This window comes from Dreissena polymorpha, chromosome 9 (assembly GCF_020536995.1).
Source record: "Dreissena polymorpha isolate Duluth1 chromosome 9, UMN_Dpol_1.0, whole genome shotgun sequence".
Lineage (NCBI taxonomy): Eukaryota > Metazoa > Mollusca > Bivalvia > Myida > Dreissenidae > Dreissena > Dreissena polymorpha.
Window position 1 is genome coordinate 15,915,665 of NC_068363.1, and position 17,611 is coordinate 15,933,275.

General features: G+C 33.5%; 1 protein-coding gene across 3 annotated transcripts; it reads left to right on the forward strand.

Annotated features, from left to right (window-relative positions):
* The first annotated feature begins 1,608 nt into the window (after window positions 1-1,608).
* LOC127843925 (heat shock 70 kDa protein 12A-like) lies at window positions 1,609-14,531 on the forward strand. Of its 3 annotated transcripts, none has more exons than XM_052373826.1 (8): window positions 1,609-1,714; window positions 5,066-5,229; window positions 5,658-5,783; window positions 7,173-7,324; window positions 7,424-7,648; window positions 10,393-10,549; window positions 11,595-11,729; window positions 12,154-14,531. In XM_052373826.1, exons 2-8 carry the CDS (start codon window positions 5,148-5,150, stop codon window positions 13,074-13,076), a joined length of 1,800 nt encoding a protein of 599 aa, XP_052229786.1. In that variant the 5' UTR covers window positions 1,609-1,714; window positions 5,066-5,147; the 3' UTR covers window positions 13,077-14,531. The 3 variants fall into 3 exon arrangements, with proteins under 3 accessions (XP_052229786.1, XP_052229784.1, XP_052229785.1); XM_052373824.1 differs by having other exon boundaries at window positions 1,616-1,821; XM_052373825.1 differs by lacking the exon at window positions 1,609-1,714 and adding an exon at window positions 3,652-4,479.
* Window positions 14,532-17,611: the final 3,080 nt, after the last annotated feature.

Below are 17,611 nucleotides of genomic sequence, written 5' to 3' on the forward strand. Positions count from 1 at the left end.
TATTTTATTTTTGAAAAACTGTCCAACCATCCCACCCAAGCTATTGCTATCAAACTTAAAATATAATCTTATTAGTTTGTTGTATGTCTTTACAAATGTTCAATAGATTTTGGGAAATATACCTGAACTAAGAATCGTCCATAATGTACCACTTCTTTAAAACATAAGCGATCAATATGTTTCAATTATGGTCATCTTCCAGTTAGAATATGACTATTTTACCTTGACTTTATTGAATATAACAATTTCCCCATGATGGCTTACGTTAAACTGTCAAGCACTCGAAAAGTCGAGCGCGCTGTCTTCTTACAGCTCTTGTTTTATTTTATTTTTTCTGGAATGTCTTGTTAACGCAAAATAAAAAAACTATGTCGTACTTTTTTAAAAACTTTTTATGACACTTTCATGTTATATAGTGATGTTCTGTATTTACAAGGCGGGTTATTGAGATATGCGAAGAACTTTTTTTATTACGCATGTGGTAAATCGGAGTTAAGAGAATTTGGTTTTGGCAGCCAGCCAATTCGGATAGGCTCAGAAATTGATATCATTACTATGGCCTTGGGACTACGCCCAAGGCCAATGATTGTTGTAAATAAACACATGCAGTAAAAGTAATATTCCGAGACTAATATTATTCGTTGAGTTTGTATTAGTGTTTACAATATGATTCCAAACAGCATTTGTATCCATACGGAAAAGTCAAAGGCGCGTTCTAGCGTTCAATTTGATGGCTTGGTAGAACGAGATTTATCTAGTTTGAACTATAATTGAAGAACAAATCCAAAATGCATGTTCATTCTGGTCGTATATCAGCCTCAAGAAGCAATATATACATAGAAATGTATTTCTTAAAATTTCATTGATAAACAACATTTCAGACGTATTTCTAAACTGCATTCCGGTTAGCTCTAATAAACTAAAAGTTAAGTCCACTGAAATACCAAACATTTTTAAAGAAATATTTCATAAAACGTAGGTAGAAGAACTTTTGGTGTAATCAAACAAATAAATTAGCGACGCTTGGAACGCAACTTTGTTTACACGCTATGTATAAGTACTCTTTTCACCAGCGAGTACTCTTTATACCATCGGCATCACCAGCTGTCGCGTGTTCATAGACTTTAAGATACTTAGTGAATCGTTATATTTATGCGGTTAACAATTTTTAGAGTATTTAAGAAACGATTTGTTCACATTTGCCTTTCGAAAAACACGCACACGCACGCACGCACACGCACACACTTAAACAAATGTATATTAAAAAATGCTGTTCAAACAGTACTAATTACATATTTTATATATATGCCCTAGCTTTTTCGACTTTTCGTCTTCATCGGGGGCTTGTTTACACAGACATGGATGAAAGATATTCGAATACGGCGGTAAAAATTAAATGGGGGCTAAACATATTACTTATAATAGTTGATTACATATGTAAAGACCTTGCACACAACCTGGTAGCAACTGGTATTCACGTGATATCATTTACGTTTGAAGATATTTTTCATGATAAATTTCGCTCGTATCAGATAATGCGGAAGACATAGGGGACACGTAAAGTAGGACATGAGTATCAGGAAAATTATCACGTTCGCATTTGCGTTGTCAGTTAAACCACTGATAAAATTCGCAGTTGACGTACTAATAAGATATTTATCGTACAAATTATTTGGTAAAACGAAGCGTTTATAGATCGCGTAATAGTTATAAGGTAACTGGAATATAAACGTTTTAAGGTTTAACAAATTTATTGTGTTAAAATGCTCGTTATTGCTTAACTGTGGACGACTTTGTGCTTAAATAAGTTGGCAATAGTTGGTAAGTCGGTAATAGTAATATTAGCGACTTTTGATTTACGCAATTATATAAAATAGTGATAAATTGTTCTTTATTCGGGCACTGAGGAAAACCCTGGATACAAATAAAGAATAAGGAAGAAAACAAGAATAATAACGAAGATTGACGATGGTTGTCAAAAAAACACGATAATTAACATCGATTATCGTTTACGTTATTTTAAAAATATTTTGATAACTTTTTATATTCTAAATAATAATTTGACAATGCGAACATTAAACGATTAAATGATTATTATAATGTTAGAGTTTATGTTAACAGAAAACCATCGTGAATTAAGTTGCGTTAACATGATATTTTAGTGTTACATGACCATTTACATGTTCAATTTTTATTTTCTGATGTATAATTTAAATATCAAGAATCGCCAAGAAAACACAAACATAGTTTTTAACGGTATTTTGTTCAAAATGTCCACTTTTCTTGAAAGCTAAGAAGTTAATGTGATACGTTTTGGAAAAACTATGTCGATACCGTAAGGCAGACCATAGTAAATTTTGTAACTTCAGATGTTACAAACAAACAGATAACGAATTGAAAAAATATAAACGGTACGCAGATATAACGCCAATTTTGAAAGCGTACTTGAAGGGCATTTTTTTATTAATCTAGTTTTGATCTTTGTGTTCATTATTCAAATAATTTAATTGACACAGATCAGGTGTTTATATGCATTGCTTTTCTTGGCAATAAATAGTTGATATATCACAACTATTTTTTCTGTGTATAAGAGTGACTGTTTTTTTTTCCTGTTTTCAATGATTAACAACAATTTGTATGTTCCTCATAAATATAAGAGCTCACTTTTGGGCCAAAACAATATTTAAGTTGAAATTCGGTACTTACGGTGACAGCACTTGATTGTGTTAAAGTGTGTGAGTTGTATGGCCTTTTCTAGTATTATGCGATAAATATATGAAATGCATCTCTTTTGATAAACCTTTAACCGTCGGTTCGGAAAAAAATCTGTATTTGTACTCATGTTATTTTAAGGGGTTGATAGAAAGACGCATCTACTCCAGCATGGACGCTCTAATATCCCAGATATTTCATGAATAAATAATACTTAAAAACTATAATAAGAACGTTCACATACCCGTAAAAAGTGAGTTAATAAAAACGGTTAAAGCGTCCCCCCCCCAAAAAAAAAAGCTATATGCACTTAATGTTTGTAGAATAGACAAAACAATCTTATTTGGTCTGCAAATGAAAAGAGATTTGTGAATCAGATCTAGATAGGAAAAATTACTCAACTTAATAACAAAAATCAAAACAGATCATTTAGAAGCCCTGTAACGCTTCCATAATGAAATAATCAAATATATAAATTTTAATTAATAAATTAAGAAGAGGTCCATAATTTGTTATCACAAAGCCACACAAGCGGCTCACACTACTGAAACGGTTATCATGATCAAACAGTTTGTTCGAGCGCACGAGTTATCATGTTCTATATTTGTAAGTCACAAATTGTAATGGTGGATTGTGTAACAGGAAATCTCAAACGTTTCTAGAAGAAAACCCCAACAGATTTACGCTGCATTTGAGATATATTATACGTTTGTTTGTTTTAAACTAATTGAAATAAAAGTAAATGTATTTTTCAAGACGGATTCAAGTATTTTTAATCAGTAAATCCTAATAGAAGTTTGATAAGTAATTAAGTACGTCTTATTCACTTGATATAATTAATTGATTGACAATTTCAAAAGTCAATGTCATCTTTTTATCCATGTACAAACAGAGTTTCTAAATTGTGAGGCTTTTTTTCCAAGAAATCGTTTTGTTAAAAAAGAAATATTAAATGAACTGCAAATAAATAATCACGTTGATCTAAAATAATCATACGTAGAATAGTCAATGGAAATTGGAAATGTAAAAGTATTGTTAATACCATGATTGATTTTCAAACAATATACAACTGCGACAGTCATTACCCTGAACACTTAATTAACAAGATGCAAAATAAATTTTGGAAAGATACATTGAAAGCATTTGTTGAACTTTGTAGAAAAGAACCATTTAAACATCAGCTTTTGCTTCATAATCCACTATTCTATAACCAAAAGATAACAATTGGTAGCAAAAGTGTGTTTTTCAAATCATGGTTCGAGAAAGGCGTTCATTTTGATGGGGACTTGATGCAGATCACTAAATCATTAACCTTCTACAGTTATGATGATGATTACGAAGTATATAACTTCAATCCACACTACTTATTTATCCTAGGAATAATTAAAGCAGCGAAAAGATACTTAAAGCCCAGAGGCTCTTATGACACAAGATTTATATTGCCGTTTATCCCCACTGGCCATCTTAGAACATACAAAAGCTACACTACCTATGTATGAAATCATTTCCATGAACGAGTCTTCGCCTGTGTGTATAGATAAATGGTTTAACATGTTTAATTATATCGGAACAAAAGAATGGCGACATCTTTTTGATATGCCCTTTCGTATTACACAGGATACCAATTTGCAATGGTTTCAATATATAGCATTGTACAAAGAATCATAAATACATACTCCTTTTTATTTAAAATAGGATATGTCACTCCAGCAAACTGTACTTTTTGTAAAAATTAATGTGAAACTATTCAACATATATTTTGGGAAGGTAAGAATTTCAATCATTTAATAACCTAATTGTTTTCTGGATGTAATCATCTTTCGAACCTTCTAAATTTGCCTTCCTTTAAACTGGGACATGGAAACACGAATGGGTCATTAAACTTAATATTTGTTTTGATAAAAATGTTTATTTATAATTGTAAAATGAACAAAACTAGACCCACTCTTAAAGCTGCAAAATCGTACGGTACCTGTCATTGCACCGTCACGTCCTAAACAAAATAAACTATTTTAATGACTCGTGCAAAAGTAAAGAATGGGAACTATTGTGACCAATTTTCCAGTAGTTGTTATTTGTGATATGGAAAATAACAAGTATTGTATTCGTATAAAATGTATTATAATATGCATATGTAACTTGTAAACTCTGTAAGGTATGGAGCGGGATGCCCTCGACCCTCACATACTCATTGACGAGGACAATAAAATATATTGAACGGAAAAATAGATATAATCATTTAATAATTATAATACATACAATTGTTTACAAAGAAAACATGTGTGGACAAACACGTTGAATTGAAAAAAATGAAATAATGTAACAATATTTTTTAGAATGCATATCGTTATAGATTTAAGTTGTTGGGCCTACAGTGCAATTATTCAATCACCTGTGTACAAACGGCGGCGAACCGATTCAGCGTTGATCTATAAATGGGTTCATCAAACAGCAGGCCGGGTACACAAACACATACCAAACCGGATCTAAAAAGAAACACCGAACAGGAAATACCAAGTAAAACCGGAAAAACGATATGCATATTCTCAAAACGCCAGGCAATTAAAAACGGAACTTTTGATAAAATGCCCCATTGTCGTTTTTCAATTTCCACAATTGGACAAACGATCACATTATTGTGACCAAATGTTATTAAACATTAGCATTAAGAAATATCTTCATAACACTTAGCTTTTTTGTACTCAAATTTATAAGCGATAGTTTAAAATAACCTTTAAAAAAAGAAAAACTACTAGTATATCAATATGCTAATTAAATGTTTGTTTAATAAAGAAATATTTAGAATTGACCACTTACTTTCTTACTTTTGTAATTGTGTAAAAATATGTTAATAGGTTATTTATTGCAGTAAAATACTCGGGCGTATTGAATATTTTTATGCTTGTATGTGTAATTAAATTTTATAATACATATATTTTGTTTAGGTGCATTAGGTGTAGCGAGTATAGATTTCGGGACCACCTACTCCGGATGGGCGTTTTCTTTCACAAACGATCCGAAATGTTTTATTACTAAAGAATGGTATTCCGGAAGCATGCATTCAAGCAAGGGTATATATGTGTTCTTATGTTTCAATTATTTGTTCCTTCATATAACTTGTCTTTCAAAGACAAAAAGGAAGAAGTGGTTCTTGATATTGTTTGCGTTGTTATCTAGATTTATGAGATCACACAAGTAGTACATAAACTTGTGGTGAATTATGCATGAACGTTTGATGTTTCGAGGATATGAAAAAGATCTGTCATAGACGCAAAATGACTTTGCCTTCGAATGTTAAGGGCATTACTTACTGACTATCGACTTTCACGGATACCAACGTTTTTAAGGAATTATCGTAAAGTATATTCTCTACATTTGAAGTAACGTTGCTTTGATTCAAAATTGTGTAATGCTATCAATTAAATGAGTTTTATAGACCACATGCTAAATATTTTGTCTTCACTAATACATTTGTTATGCTCCCCCAAAATTTATTTTGGGGGGAGCATATAGTCGCCGCTTCGTCCGTCCGTGCGTCTGTCCGTCCGTCCGTCCGTCCGTCTGTCCGTCCATGCACAATTTTTGTCCGGGCTATTTCTCAGCAACTACTGGCCGGAATTCAATGAAACTTTATGGGAAGCTTCACTACCAAGAGGAGATGTGCATATTATCAGCGGGTTCTGGTCGGATGATTTTTCACAGAGTTATGGCCCTTTGAAATTTTCCATTAACTGTACATATAGTGCAATTCTTGTCCGGGCTATTTCTCAGCAACTAATGACCGGAATTCAATGAAACTTTATGGGAAGCTTCACGACCAAGAGGAGATGTGCATATTATCAGCGGGTACTGGTCGGATGATTTTTCACAGAGTTATGGCCCTTTGAAATTTAAAATTTTCTATAAAAAATTATTGTCCTCCCAACTACTGTGCCCTCAAGACGTTTCCTTTTATCTGAATATATAGTGCAATATTGTGACAAAAAAACCTTTGGGGAGCATCACCCGTCTCCGACGGTTTCTTGTGTTAATTCATTCAAAGAATTATAATTGTATTTATAAAATGTATTTTAATTATGTATTGATACTCCGGTGTTTGTTCCTAAATTTAAATGACAAAAACCTTGCAGTAACAAAAACAAGACTTTTACAATCAATATTATCTTAATACATTCCTCTAATTCCATACTTTTCATGGCACCATAATTACCAAATAAAATGTCATTTAAATAGTTACTCAAGCATTAACTGCTTTGTTTAGTCAATTTGTACAGAATATCATTCACTTGCCATAAGTCATACATAGCTTTAAATCTTAATTCAAAATGAAAAGTACTTGGTGTTGGTAGTAAAAATGAGCGAAAAAAAAAGTTGCATGTAAGATCATTTATAATAATGAGAGGCCGGGCGCTTGTAATCGACCACAATCGCGTAACGGCCTCAGTCGCTTTATGTTTCAGCCCCAACATGTGCGCTCTTCCAGCCCGATGGAAAAACATTTGAAGCATTTGGCTACGACGCAGAAAATAAATATGTTAAATTGGCTTCAAAAGATGATCACAAGGATTGGTACTTCGTCTCAAAATTTAAAATGAGTTTATTTGAAAGCGAGGTAATGTATTAACATTTGATGCAATTGTAATGTTTGCATTGTATCTTTCTGCTACAAGCTGATATGTGTAATGACAATAATCTATTGCGCATATTGTAGGCTACACTTGGAAGACATTCTATGTTGGAAGACGTGACTGGTAAACCAATAAATTCTATGATGGTATTTTCTTCCGTAATAAAATATCTGCATGATGATCTGTTGAAATCCCTGAATTCACAAAACACAGGTGGTATAGAAAAAGGCGAAATAAATTGGGTGCTCACAGTACCAGCCATTTGGGACGAAAACGCAAAACAATTCATGAGGATTGCGGCAAGAGAGGTATTTAGTCCAGTTATGCGATCGAAATTGTGGTTTGTTCTACAACATTCATTACGTTTTGAATACTGTAGCTGACATTATATTTTTTGTTCACGTCTAGTGAAATGTAGTATAATGGCATTATAACAAAGTATGATTTGTGCTTGAAAATAAAGTGTTTTAATCGAATTATATACTCAAACATGCAAACATGCAATATTGATTAATGATAAATGTATGACGAGTTAATATTTCCTTATATAGTTACATAATGTCTGTTTCAAAATGCAGATATTAAAGAATACCAACTAACGTTCTATATACAATTAACAATATGTGTATTACATGTTCAAGTATTTCTATATGCAAGCATACCGACTTAAGATGTCGTTTAACAAATACCATTCTACTGAATAGGCACTGACAAAATACTCTTTTTATTATACAGTTAAGTTATTACCTATTTATTAAAGCTCGATTGCATCGAAAATATAAGGTTTATTGAAACCCTCTATTGTACCTTTCCTCTATAGATTCAGTACTTGGTATCTTTTGGAGAGGTCGTGTATTACACCATGATTTCAATTTAGTCAATGATTTCTTGTCAGATTTGGTGCTATATAAAGATGGTGCAGACAATTGAACCAAAATGTTATAATATCTTTTTTGCTGAAAAACGTAGTTTGAATGCAAATTAAAATGAATATATATTGATAATAATGAATATAAAATTTCTTAGTTTGCTGATAACTCATCCTTCTATATAGATGGTGCAGACAATACCTTAAATGCAACTCTTTGCATGTGTATAATTTTCTGGATTGAAAAAAAATAACGACAAAACTAACATTATATAATTCGGCAATACAACGTGCAGTAAATATAAAAAAACATAAGAAGAAGCTATTCTGGTGCAGGTAAGCTTTTAAAAGTATATGCATTAAGTTTTACGGGTATTAAAATCAATTATATACCTTTAGGTATGCGGTACAAAATAAAAACGACCTAATTGCACAACGTTTTGGAGTGGAAGACTCTTGACACACCTGGAAAAGAAAATTGCTATAAAATTGTTTTAGGTCAATCATAACCTCACCTTCTTATTAATCTCCCATTCCAAGAAGACCAAATCAAATATATAAAGACACGAGGCTGGAGGTGTTTCTGTAATTGCTTTAAATGCTTTTGAAGAAGGACGTGGTTACAAAGCCACGTCTGTTGTGTTCTGGAAGATGTTTCATATGTAGTCGATTATTAAATGTTGAAGTTTTGTGAATCTGCTAAAATAAGTTTCAACACATTCGAATAATTAAACTTAAAAAATACCTTAACTATAAATTATTATTGCTTTTGGGTTTCTTAGTTCGTCTTGGGCAACGATGACTACCAGGAAATGGGTGAAGGGTATTATATAAATCCGCCAGACATTTGACCTGGTCACCGTTGCACATAACTCTTAGATTAAGAATATTTGTCATTAAATTATGTGGCCCGCTTTTAAATGTTTTCCATTGAATTATTAAGGCCACGTTTCCAAATAAATTATTTTGAATTACACTAACAAAGAAAAGGCAACTGGTAACTAGTAACTCAACATTTCATCTTGTACAATCTTTTATTTTAAAGAAAATACATCTGCGTTTCCATATTGTGGGACCGAGACCTTATAGTCAACTAGGTTTATTTATACATTTTGTTCTGCTTTGTTTTAAAGACAACGTCCACCAAAACGGTAATGATCGTAATATCTATTGGTAGGGCCAGTATCCACCCAAAATAAATTAATTTTTTTAATCAACTAAAATATTGCTTGATTATTTCAACATGAAATAGGATACAATTGTACGAGCATGCGTGGTCTTAACATTTACACTGAATAAGAAAAATTAAGCACATTATATAAAATGTAAAAGTGTTTGATTTCGTGTTATTACCGTGAAATGTTTTCTCAGTAAGTGAGGACATTTACACATTTTCAATTGCTTAATAGTTATGTTTGAATTTACCGAGGAAACAATGTTGGCAGTTCATGCCCCTCAACTGAAAAAAAAACATATATTTACTCTTTATATGCATATTGACTGTAATTAAAAAAGATTTTTCATTGCTGCAGGACGTTTCGTATTTTTTTTATAAATAAAATAACAATGACAAGAATATTGTTGTCAACGTGTATTCAATCGAAACATTCGTCTCAATGATACAATGTTAACTTAATTAATGATTCCCATTCGTTTAAAAAGATATCCACAAGTGAGCAGGCATCTTTGTTTCCTTATTTTTGAAAGCAAACACGCTTATTTACACTCATTGAGTCCTATTGTTTGCACAGTCTTGGTTGGAACTTAGTCATTTAAACTTATTTTTCTGATTCTTTTGTCGAGGCACAAGCAAGTTTTTCTCTGTAAAAAATGCCAAGTGAGAAGATTTATTTGTTTCGCTATAAACAAATCTCATGAACATTCAATAATACTTGATACCAATGGGAAATAGAGGATGTAAGATAAATGTAATTTACAGGTTGTAAACATTCATTTACGAAACATATGCAATATAGTTTGTAAAATACTAAGCAACCATATGGCGTAGAGAGAGATACTACACCTTTTAACTTAACACAACAATACATGCTTTAGAATAAGTAACTTTGTTAAAGTGAGAGTTAGTTATCTTACGGTATAATATAAGTAACTGTCATATTGCATAGTTAAACATGAAATATATGTTTCTTAAATTTCAATATACTGCTGCATACTTTCTTTCAGGCGGGTATTGACATGGGGCGACTGAGCCTTGCACTGGAGCCCGAGGTAGCTGCAATATATTGTCTAGATGCAAACTTGGCAAGGTCCCATCATTCGAGCGGTTCAGAAATTTCAACATTACCGCTAGGGACGCGGTATTTACTGTGTGATGCTGGAGGTACAGTGCGGTTAGGGGTTTTGTTCCGGGGTGATCCCATATAAATCTCTACAAATTTAACAGGATTTGATGGATTAATCATTATTCAAACATTTCACCTGGTTCAACATATATTCCATTTAAATCCGTTTAAAGCCCATAATTGATGTATTCATCCCCATACTGAGCTTGATTTTTTGCTCATTTAAAACAATGAGGGGGGGGGGGAAGGAGCAGGAGAGGGATGAGAAGAGAGAGCGGAGAGAGAGAGAGAGAGAGAGAGAGAGACGAGAGAGAGAGAGAGAGAGAGAGAGAGAGAGAGAGGAGAGAGAGCTATCGAAGAAGAGCGAGAGAGAGCCGCGATAGTTCGCGATCGAGCTCTCGAGCTATCTTCTGATCTCGTCGCTCTCTCTTTCTCTTCTATCTCTCTCTCTCTCTCTCTCTCTCTCTCCTCTCGTTCTCTCTCTCTCTCTCTACTGTTGCCAGATTAGACTACAAGTGTGTTATTGCTGCGTTTTAACAATATAAGAGTTGTACGTATCTTGTAACGGGTGCCATAGTGATGAATTTCATGTACTCATATCCCATATCTATTAGACTATTTGGAAGTCAAGTAACGCCGAAAGAGCAAAATAAGTTATGCATTATAGCTACATTATCTGAATATTTGCTTTGAATGTGAAAACTTTCCGACTTTTGATGTTTTTCGTTTTATAGCATTTAAATATTCTTTTTTTGTTTCTTGATATTGATTTATACAGACACATGAATAGCAATTTAAATGTACACGCAGTTACAATATCCATTTAACAAGTTATTAAAATCTGACGATTGATATACGTTAGAAATATGATACGTATTCTCCTCTTACATACATTAACAATTAACCATAACCATCGAATGTTATAAATTATATTATCTTAATATCAAGTTTAACATACAATATACACTTGATGGGATACAACCGATAAACACATTAAATGCTTAAACATTATACATTCATAATACGATCTTGTCGCTATAAAATATTTCCGTGTTATAAAATTGACAAGTATACATTGTAAAGGAGGTACAGTTGACATAACGGTACACGAAGTACTGCAAGGCAAGAAACTGAAAGAGATAGAGCAAGCCAGCGGTGGCGCGTGGGGATGTTCAACTGTCGACGAGGCGTTTGAGAAGTTAATAAATACTTTGGCAGGTATAATACTCTATAATGGCATAACAATCCAAACTTTCAGTTTTTAAAGCATATCATTATAACAAACAAGTGGTAACGATACACAAAAAGGTGTATACATTTATTTGCGCCTGTTTGCCGTGATGTTTAGACTTAGAAGTATAGAAGTGCAACTACGCAAATATTATATCTATTAGCTTACTGTATATTTTTACTTTTCAAAGTATCCATTATGTTTAATTGTAACGACCACCCATTTCTAAAAGTGCATGCACATTTGATATCAACACTTTTTGTTAAAACAATATCGATCATCATGAACACTGTTATTCGTGCAAATAGTCACGTGAAACAAATAACATTCATGCGATAAAACCAGATATCGGAAGTGTCACCGGATCCTTCTTGTATTGTCTTGATCTTTGTTTTATTGTATTATCTTCAGGTGGGGCTGTTATGCAAGAGTTTAAACTGAAATTTATGGAACATTACCTCCAACTTTTGAGGAGATTTGAATTATTAAAGAGAGAATTCAATCCAGAAACATCAAATGAGGCAGTATTGTGGATAACAACTGCAATATTTGATGTTGTGCAAGACCTTACCGGAAATAATCTTGAATATCAAATTAAGAATTCACCATACAAGAGTCAGGTTCAACTTTGGTTTGATAGGCTTAAATTTGATGCGAGCTTTATATCAGCGCTTTTTGCTGGACCGGTAAAAAGCATTGTTGACCAACTATCCACACTTATGTCAAAGCACTCTGCAAAGCCTATCAATCATATTGTTATGGTCGGTGGATTTTCTGAGTCGCCATTTCTACAGGAGGCAGTGAAGAGCGCTTTTCCTGGAGTTAACGTGATCGTACCGCACGATGCAGTCCTGGCGGTTTTGAAAGGTGCGGTGTTGTTTGGACACAATAAGAGAAAGATTGTGTCTAGGATCGCACGCTTCACGTATGGGATAGCGTCTTGCATTGAATACGACAAGGATATTCATCCTGCCGGAAAGGTTGTTCAACAAGGGCCTCGAAAAGGCAGAGTTAATAGGTGCTTTTCAAAACTTGTGGACATCGGACAATCTTTGCCGTGCGAGGAAGCTGCGGGGATAGGTGCTTATAGACCATATACAGGCCGTTCAAGTTACTTAGCCCATGTGTACGCGACCACAAATAAAGTCCCTGTATTTGTGACCGATGCTGGGTGCTTTATGATTGGCGGCTTTCGTGTTAACTGCAAAGACAAAAATGGGGAAATATCTAATTCGATTCTAAAAATGTACTTTGGTGGGACGGAAATCGAAGTTAAAGCTACACTCGATACAACTGGTGAGGAAATAGCGGCAACATTTGATCTTCCAGAGTAATGCACTTTGTCCTTACATGTACCAAATGGCTGTAAGATGTCACGTAATGGAAATTCAGACATGTTGGGATGTGTTTTTTTGGCATTGAGTGTGGTCTTAAACATTGATCGCACGTATACACCTTTAGTATATGGATTTCTATATATAAATATTCGAAAAAAAGTAAGGTATGCTTGATATAGCTCAATATTTTTAAGTATTATTGAAGTTTGTTAGTTAAATTAAACTAACATATAAAACGGTACAACTGTATATTACTGATTTCAAAATAAATGCCTAAAGAAATTTCAAATCAGCGTGTTTGATTATAATAGGAATTAGTATTTAATTCCTGTGTTGAAAATGTTTTTTTCCAAACTGTTCTAGTAATGTGAAAGTATTTTTTATCTTTTATAACAATATATTAACCTTTAATTAAAGATATACATGTAATGATTTCCCCACATAACTTTGAATCAGTGTTTATGTATCTGAATACATAACTAATGTATTTTCAGGAAAACCAACAATCTATGCTATAAAAACAGAGAGCAACTAACACTGTTTCGATTTTTTTTTCTGTTTTGAATTGATTTGTTTAGTTAAAACTTTGACTGGCGAAAGGTCCATAATGTGCCTCAACATTTCATATGAACACACTTGGTATGTTCATGTTTTACTAGTGTTTTCTCAATCCATTTTGTAAAAGTTTCAAATTCCATCACTGGCGAACAGCTGTTATTAGCTTGTCAATATATAAAAACCTAATAAGTTGTCACACATCCTAAGACATCCGTATACTTATAGTGTTTTAATTTAAATCATGCAGCTATTTAATTGTAATTAACTAATTATTTGCCTTAAATCATCAATAAAAAATTAGAACATTGAATACAATCGTTAATATGCTTCTATTTTACAATTTTAATGGGTTTTGCATGTTTTCGTTCTAAGTTGTGTAATATTTATATTTATATATTAATATATATATTTACATATTTGTGGTGTATTTGAATTAGTTCAGTGCGAAATTAAATCACTCGCCCCACACAAGTAACCGTGTATCTACAAGAATATATCAGATGTGGATGTATTCATAACATACTTATCTTCTTAACATTCAAGATTGTTTTAACTTCTGACAAATACACATTTTCCTTAGCTTGTTCTATAGATTGTTTGAGTGTGTCGTCTCCGATAAAAAAAGTCATTTCTCATGTTCATTTTCCATGTAAGCTTAACAAAAAGGAGTTGCACATCATCGGTCGAGGCTTTTTCAAAATTAATTTTGGAATCAAAGGGTAATTGTTAAATATAGTCATATTAGAAACGATGGACGTGGCACTGGATTGCGATCTATTTACACACACTTGACCCATTTCGTTAATTGTTTGTAAAAGTCTGCCAAAGGTCTTACAATGACGATTGTCTCGATATTGGGACAGTTTGCAATACATTAAATTCTATGAGAATGGTCCAGCATTTGGTTGTTTTTAAAAGGCTGTGGAACTTTGATTTGGTAAAGTGCTACTCATGGATCAGTTCTATGAAGTCATTTGAACAAATAAGAAGATCTTCATAAAAATAAAAATATTGAATGTTTTTTTTTCATAATGTATTGAGTAATTAATTTTTACAGCGTGTAGGATTTACTGCGGTACATTTACTCATAGTTTTGCCAAACATGCTAGCTTTAAGTTTTTGATATATCGACAGGTTTTATCAATCGTGGTTATCATGTTAAACAACATTATCCCACATTGTCGTCCATCAACCTTATCTAAAAGATATTAATCCTGAAACATTTCATACAATGGTATGTTGAGAATGAGGTATTCATAATGATGAAAACAAATGTATTTTGTTACTACGTTAACAATTAATCGAAACAATATGTATGTAGAGTGTGGATACTTTCGGTCGGACAGTCAGGCCGTTAGCAAGCGAGCCTGCAAGACAGCCATAATTAATGCCTGTCTGTATGTCTGTCGGTCGGTTGGCCTTTCTGTCTGTCTTTATGTCTGTGTGAATCTCTGTCGGCGTGCATGTACCTTCGTTCCTGTCCCGCCCTGCCTACCGCCATGCCTGCCTACCTCCCTGCCTGCCTGTCTGACTGTCTGCCTGCCTTCCTACCTACGTAAACTCGTACATACCTACCTACGTAACACATAAAACCCTCCCCCCTCCACCATTCTGCCCACGACGCTGTTTAATAACACGCACACGAGTAAGTCCGCTTAAGGGAGCGAGTGTTATCATTTATTATTGACGAAGTGCATGTGACTTTTAATGTAAACATGTTTTCTTTAGAAATGTAAAGGCTATTTTGAGGCATATTTAAATGCGGGACTTTTATTAAACCCTTTTTTTGCATACGAGTGCCTTCATGACTGCTTCGTTATTGTGTATGTTGGTGGAAATCATAGGACTCGCGCTTTTACAAAAAATACTTAGATACTTACAGAAGGAATAGCAGTGACCAAACAACAAAAAGAAATACAGTGATCCAGCACATATAAATTCGGGGAAATTGCAATAGAAGACAGAAAGCCATGCTAACTACCTCCGATTACTCGTTTAAATTTATTAAATATCACACAAAATACGGAGAGCTTTTTTGTGTTAAATTGTTTAGTCTTTCAGCACGTACAACACATGAACAATATTTAAATTAATGTGAATTCCACTGACTTTTGTGTAGAAGTATATTATATTGAGTGTATGGTTGTTACTGGTTGAGTCGTGGGTTCTGTTTGATTCGTGGGTATAGAAATCGCCTGAAATCTCGCGATAGAATGTTCGCACATGATGCAGTTCGTTACGGAAAAATGTTTTGACACGGTCACCATTTTTTCGATCAAAAATGCGTCAAAAGCAAGTAAATAGTGTAATTCATCATAACTTGATAGGTCGGTATGAAATATTTCCTCATTTATGTATTGTTCATATAGTGTTTCAAAGTAACACAAAATCGTTTATTTAAAAGTATTTACCATGCTACATCGTGTGTTGACATTTTTTCACAAGAAATTAACCTGTCCTGCAAGGTCAGTTTAAAGGCTATTTATAGTATGCAAATCTGGAAATTCTGGCAGCCAATCAGAACCCACGAATCAACCGGAAGATCATTTTCATGATGGTAGTTTGACACTATCAATACAGTCGATTATTTTGATGATAAAAGACGATAAACATTTGGAAAAAAGCAACAAATCTTAAAGAAGAAAGGTTAATTATTATTTTCATAATGATTCTGGTCATATATTTATAAAATATTTGTGATGTAACAACTTTATGAAAATTACCCACGACTCAACCAGACTATAGCATATACAATTAATAATACTCTTTTCTTTTTCACAAACGTCTATTAATACAATCAACCCAAACAATTAACAATAAGGAATCGAAAACAATGCACGTATACAACACGATCATACTAGATTTTAGAAAATTTAATCTATTATTAAGTCATTCGTAACTTATACAGCATTTTATTGGGATGCATTTTTAAGTGATTTCAATAAATCCTTCATACCATACAAATAAAGCTGTACATGTAAATACAAAAGAAGCTAATATGTTAAGCACCAACTATATAGACTAGTGTTGTGTTCGGCGGTACCTAATTAGTCCCCTACCTGTTTCACCGGAGGGGACTTATGGTTTTCGCTCTGTGCGTCTGTCTGTCTGTCACACTTTTCTGGATCCTACGATTACTTTAAAAGTTCTCAATCTTTTTTCATGAAACTTGAAACATGGATAGATGGCAATATGGAGATTATGCACGTCATTTCATTTTGTTCCTGCGTCAAAAATTCTGGTTGCTATGGCAACAAATAAAAAAAAAAATTCTGTGGTAGTAGTTGTAGTAGTAACAGAATCAGGAAGTAATAGTAGCAGTAGCAGTGTAGTAGCAGTACCAACACCACCAGCAGTAGCAGTAGTACTAGTTGTTGTAGTAGTAGTATTAGCTGCAGTAGAAGAAGTAGCAGCAGCAGCAGCAGCATTAGCAGTAGCAGCAGTAGCGGCAGTAGCAGCAGCAGCAGCATTAGCAGTACTATTAGTATTACTATTATTATTATTATTAGTAGTAGTAGAAGTAGTAGTAGTTATAGTAGTAGTAGTAGTAGTAGTAGTAGTAGTAGTAGCAGCAGCAGCAGCAGCAGCAGTAGCAGCAGTAGTAGTAGCAGTAGCAGGAGTAACAGCAGTAGCAGCAGTAGCAGGAGTAGCAGTAGTAGCAGTAGTAGCAGTAGTAGTAGTAGTAGTAGAAGTAGTAGTAGTAGTAGTAGTAGTAGTAGTAGTAGTAGTAGTAGTAGTAGTAGAAGTAGTAGTAGTAGTAGTAGTAGTAGTAGTAGTAGTAGTAGTAGTAGTAGTAGTAGTAGTAGTAGCAGTAGTTGTAGTAGTAGTAGTAGTAGTAGTAGTAGTAGTAGTAGTAGTAGTAGTAGTAGTAGTAGTAGTAGTATAGAAGTAGTAGTTGTAGTAGTAGTAGCGGTAGTGTTAGTGATACTGATATAAGTGGTAGTGGTAGTGGGACTGGTGGTAGTGGTAGTAGT

Excerpts from the sequence above, each read along its gene's own strand:
- LOC127843925 (XM_052373826.1), top strand. The coding sequence starts at position 5,148 with ATGGGTTCATCAAACAGCAGGCCGGGTACACAAACACATACCAAACCG. Across the intron at positions 5,784-7,172 it reads AAGCATGCATTCAAGCAAGG|CCCCAACATGTGCGCTCTTC; the intron begins GTATATATGTGT and ends TTTATGTTTCAG. Across the intron at positions 10,550-11,594 it reads TTTACTGTGTGATGCTGGAG|GAGGTACAGTTGACATAACG; the intron begins GTACAGTGCGGT and ends TACATTGTAAAG.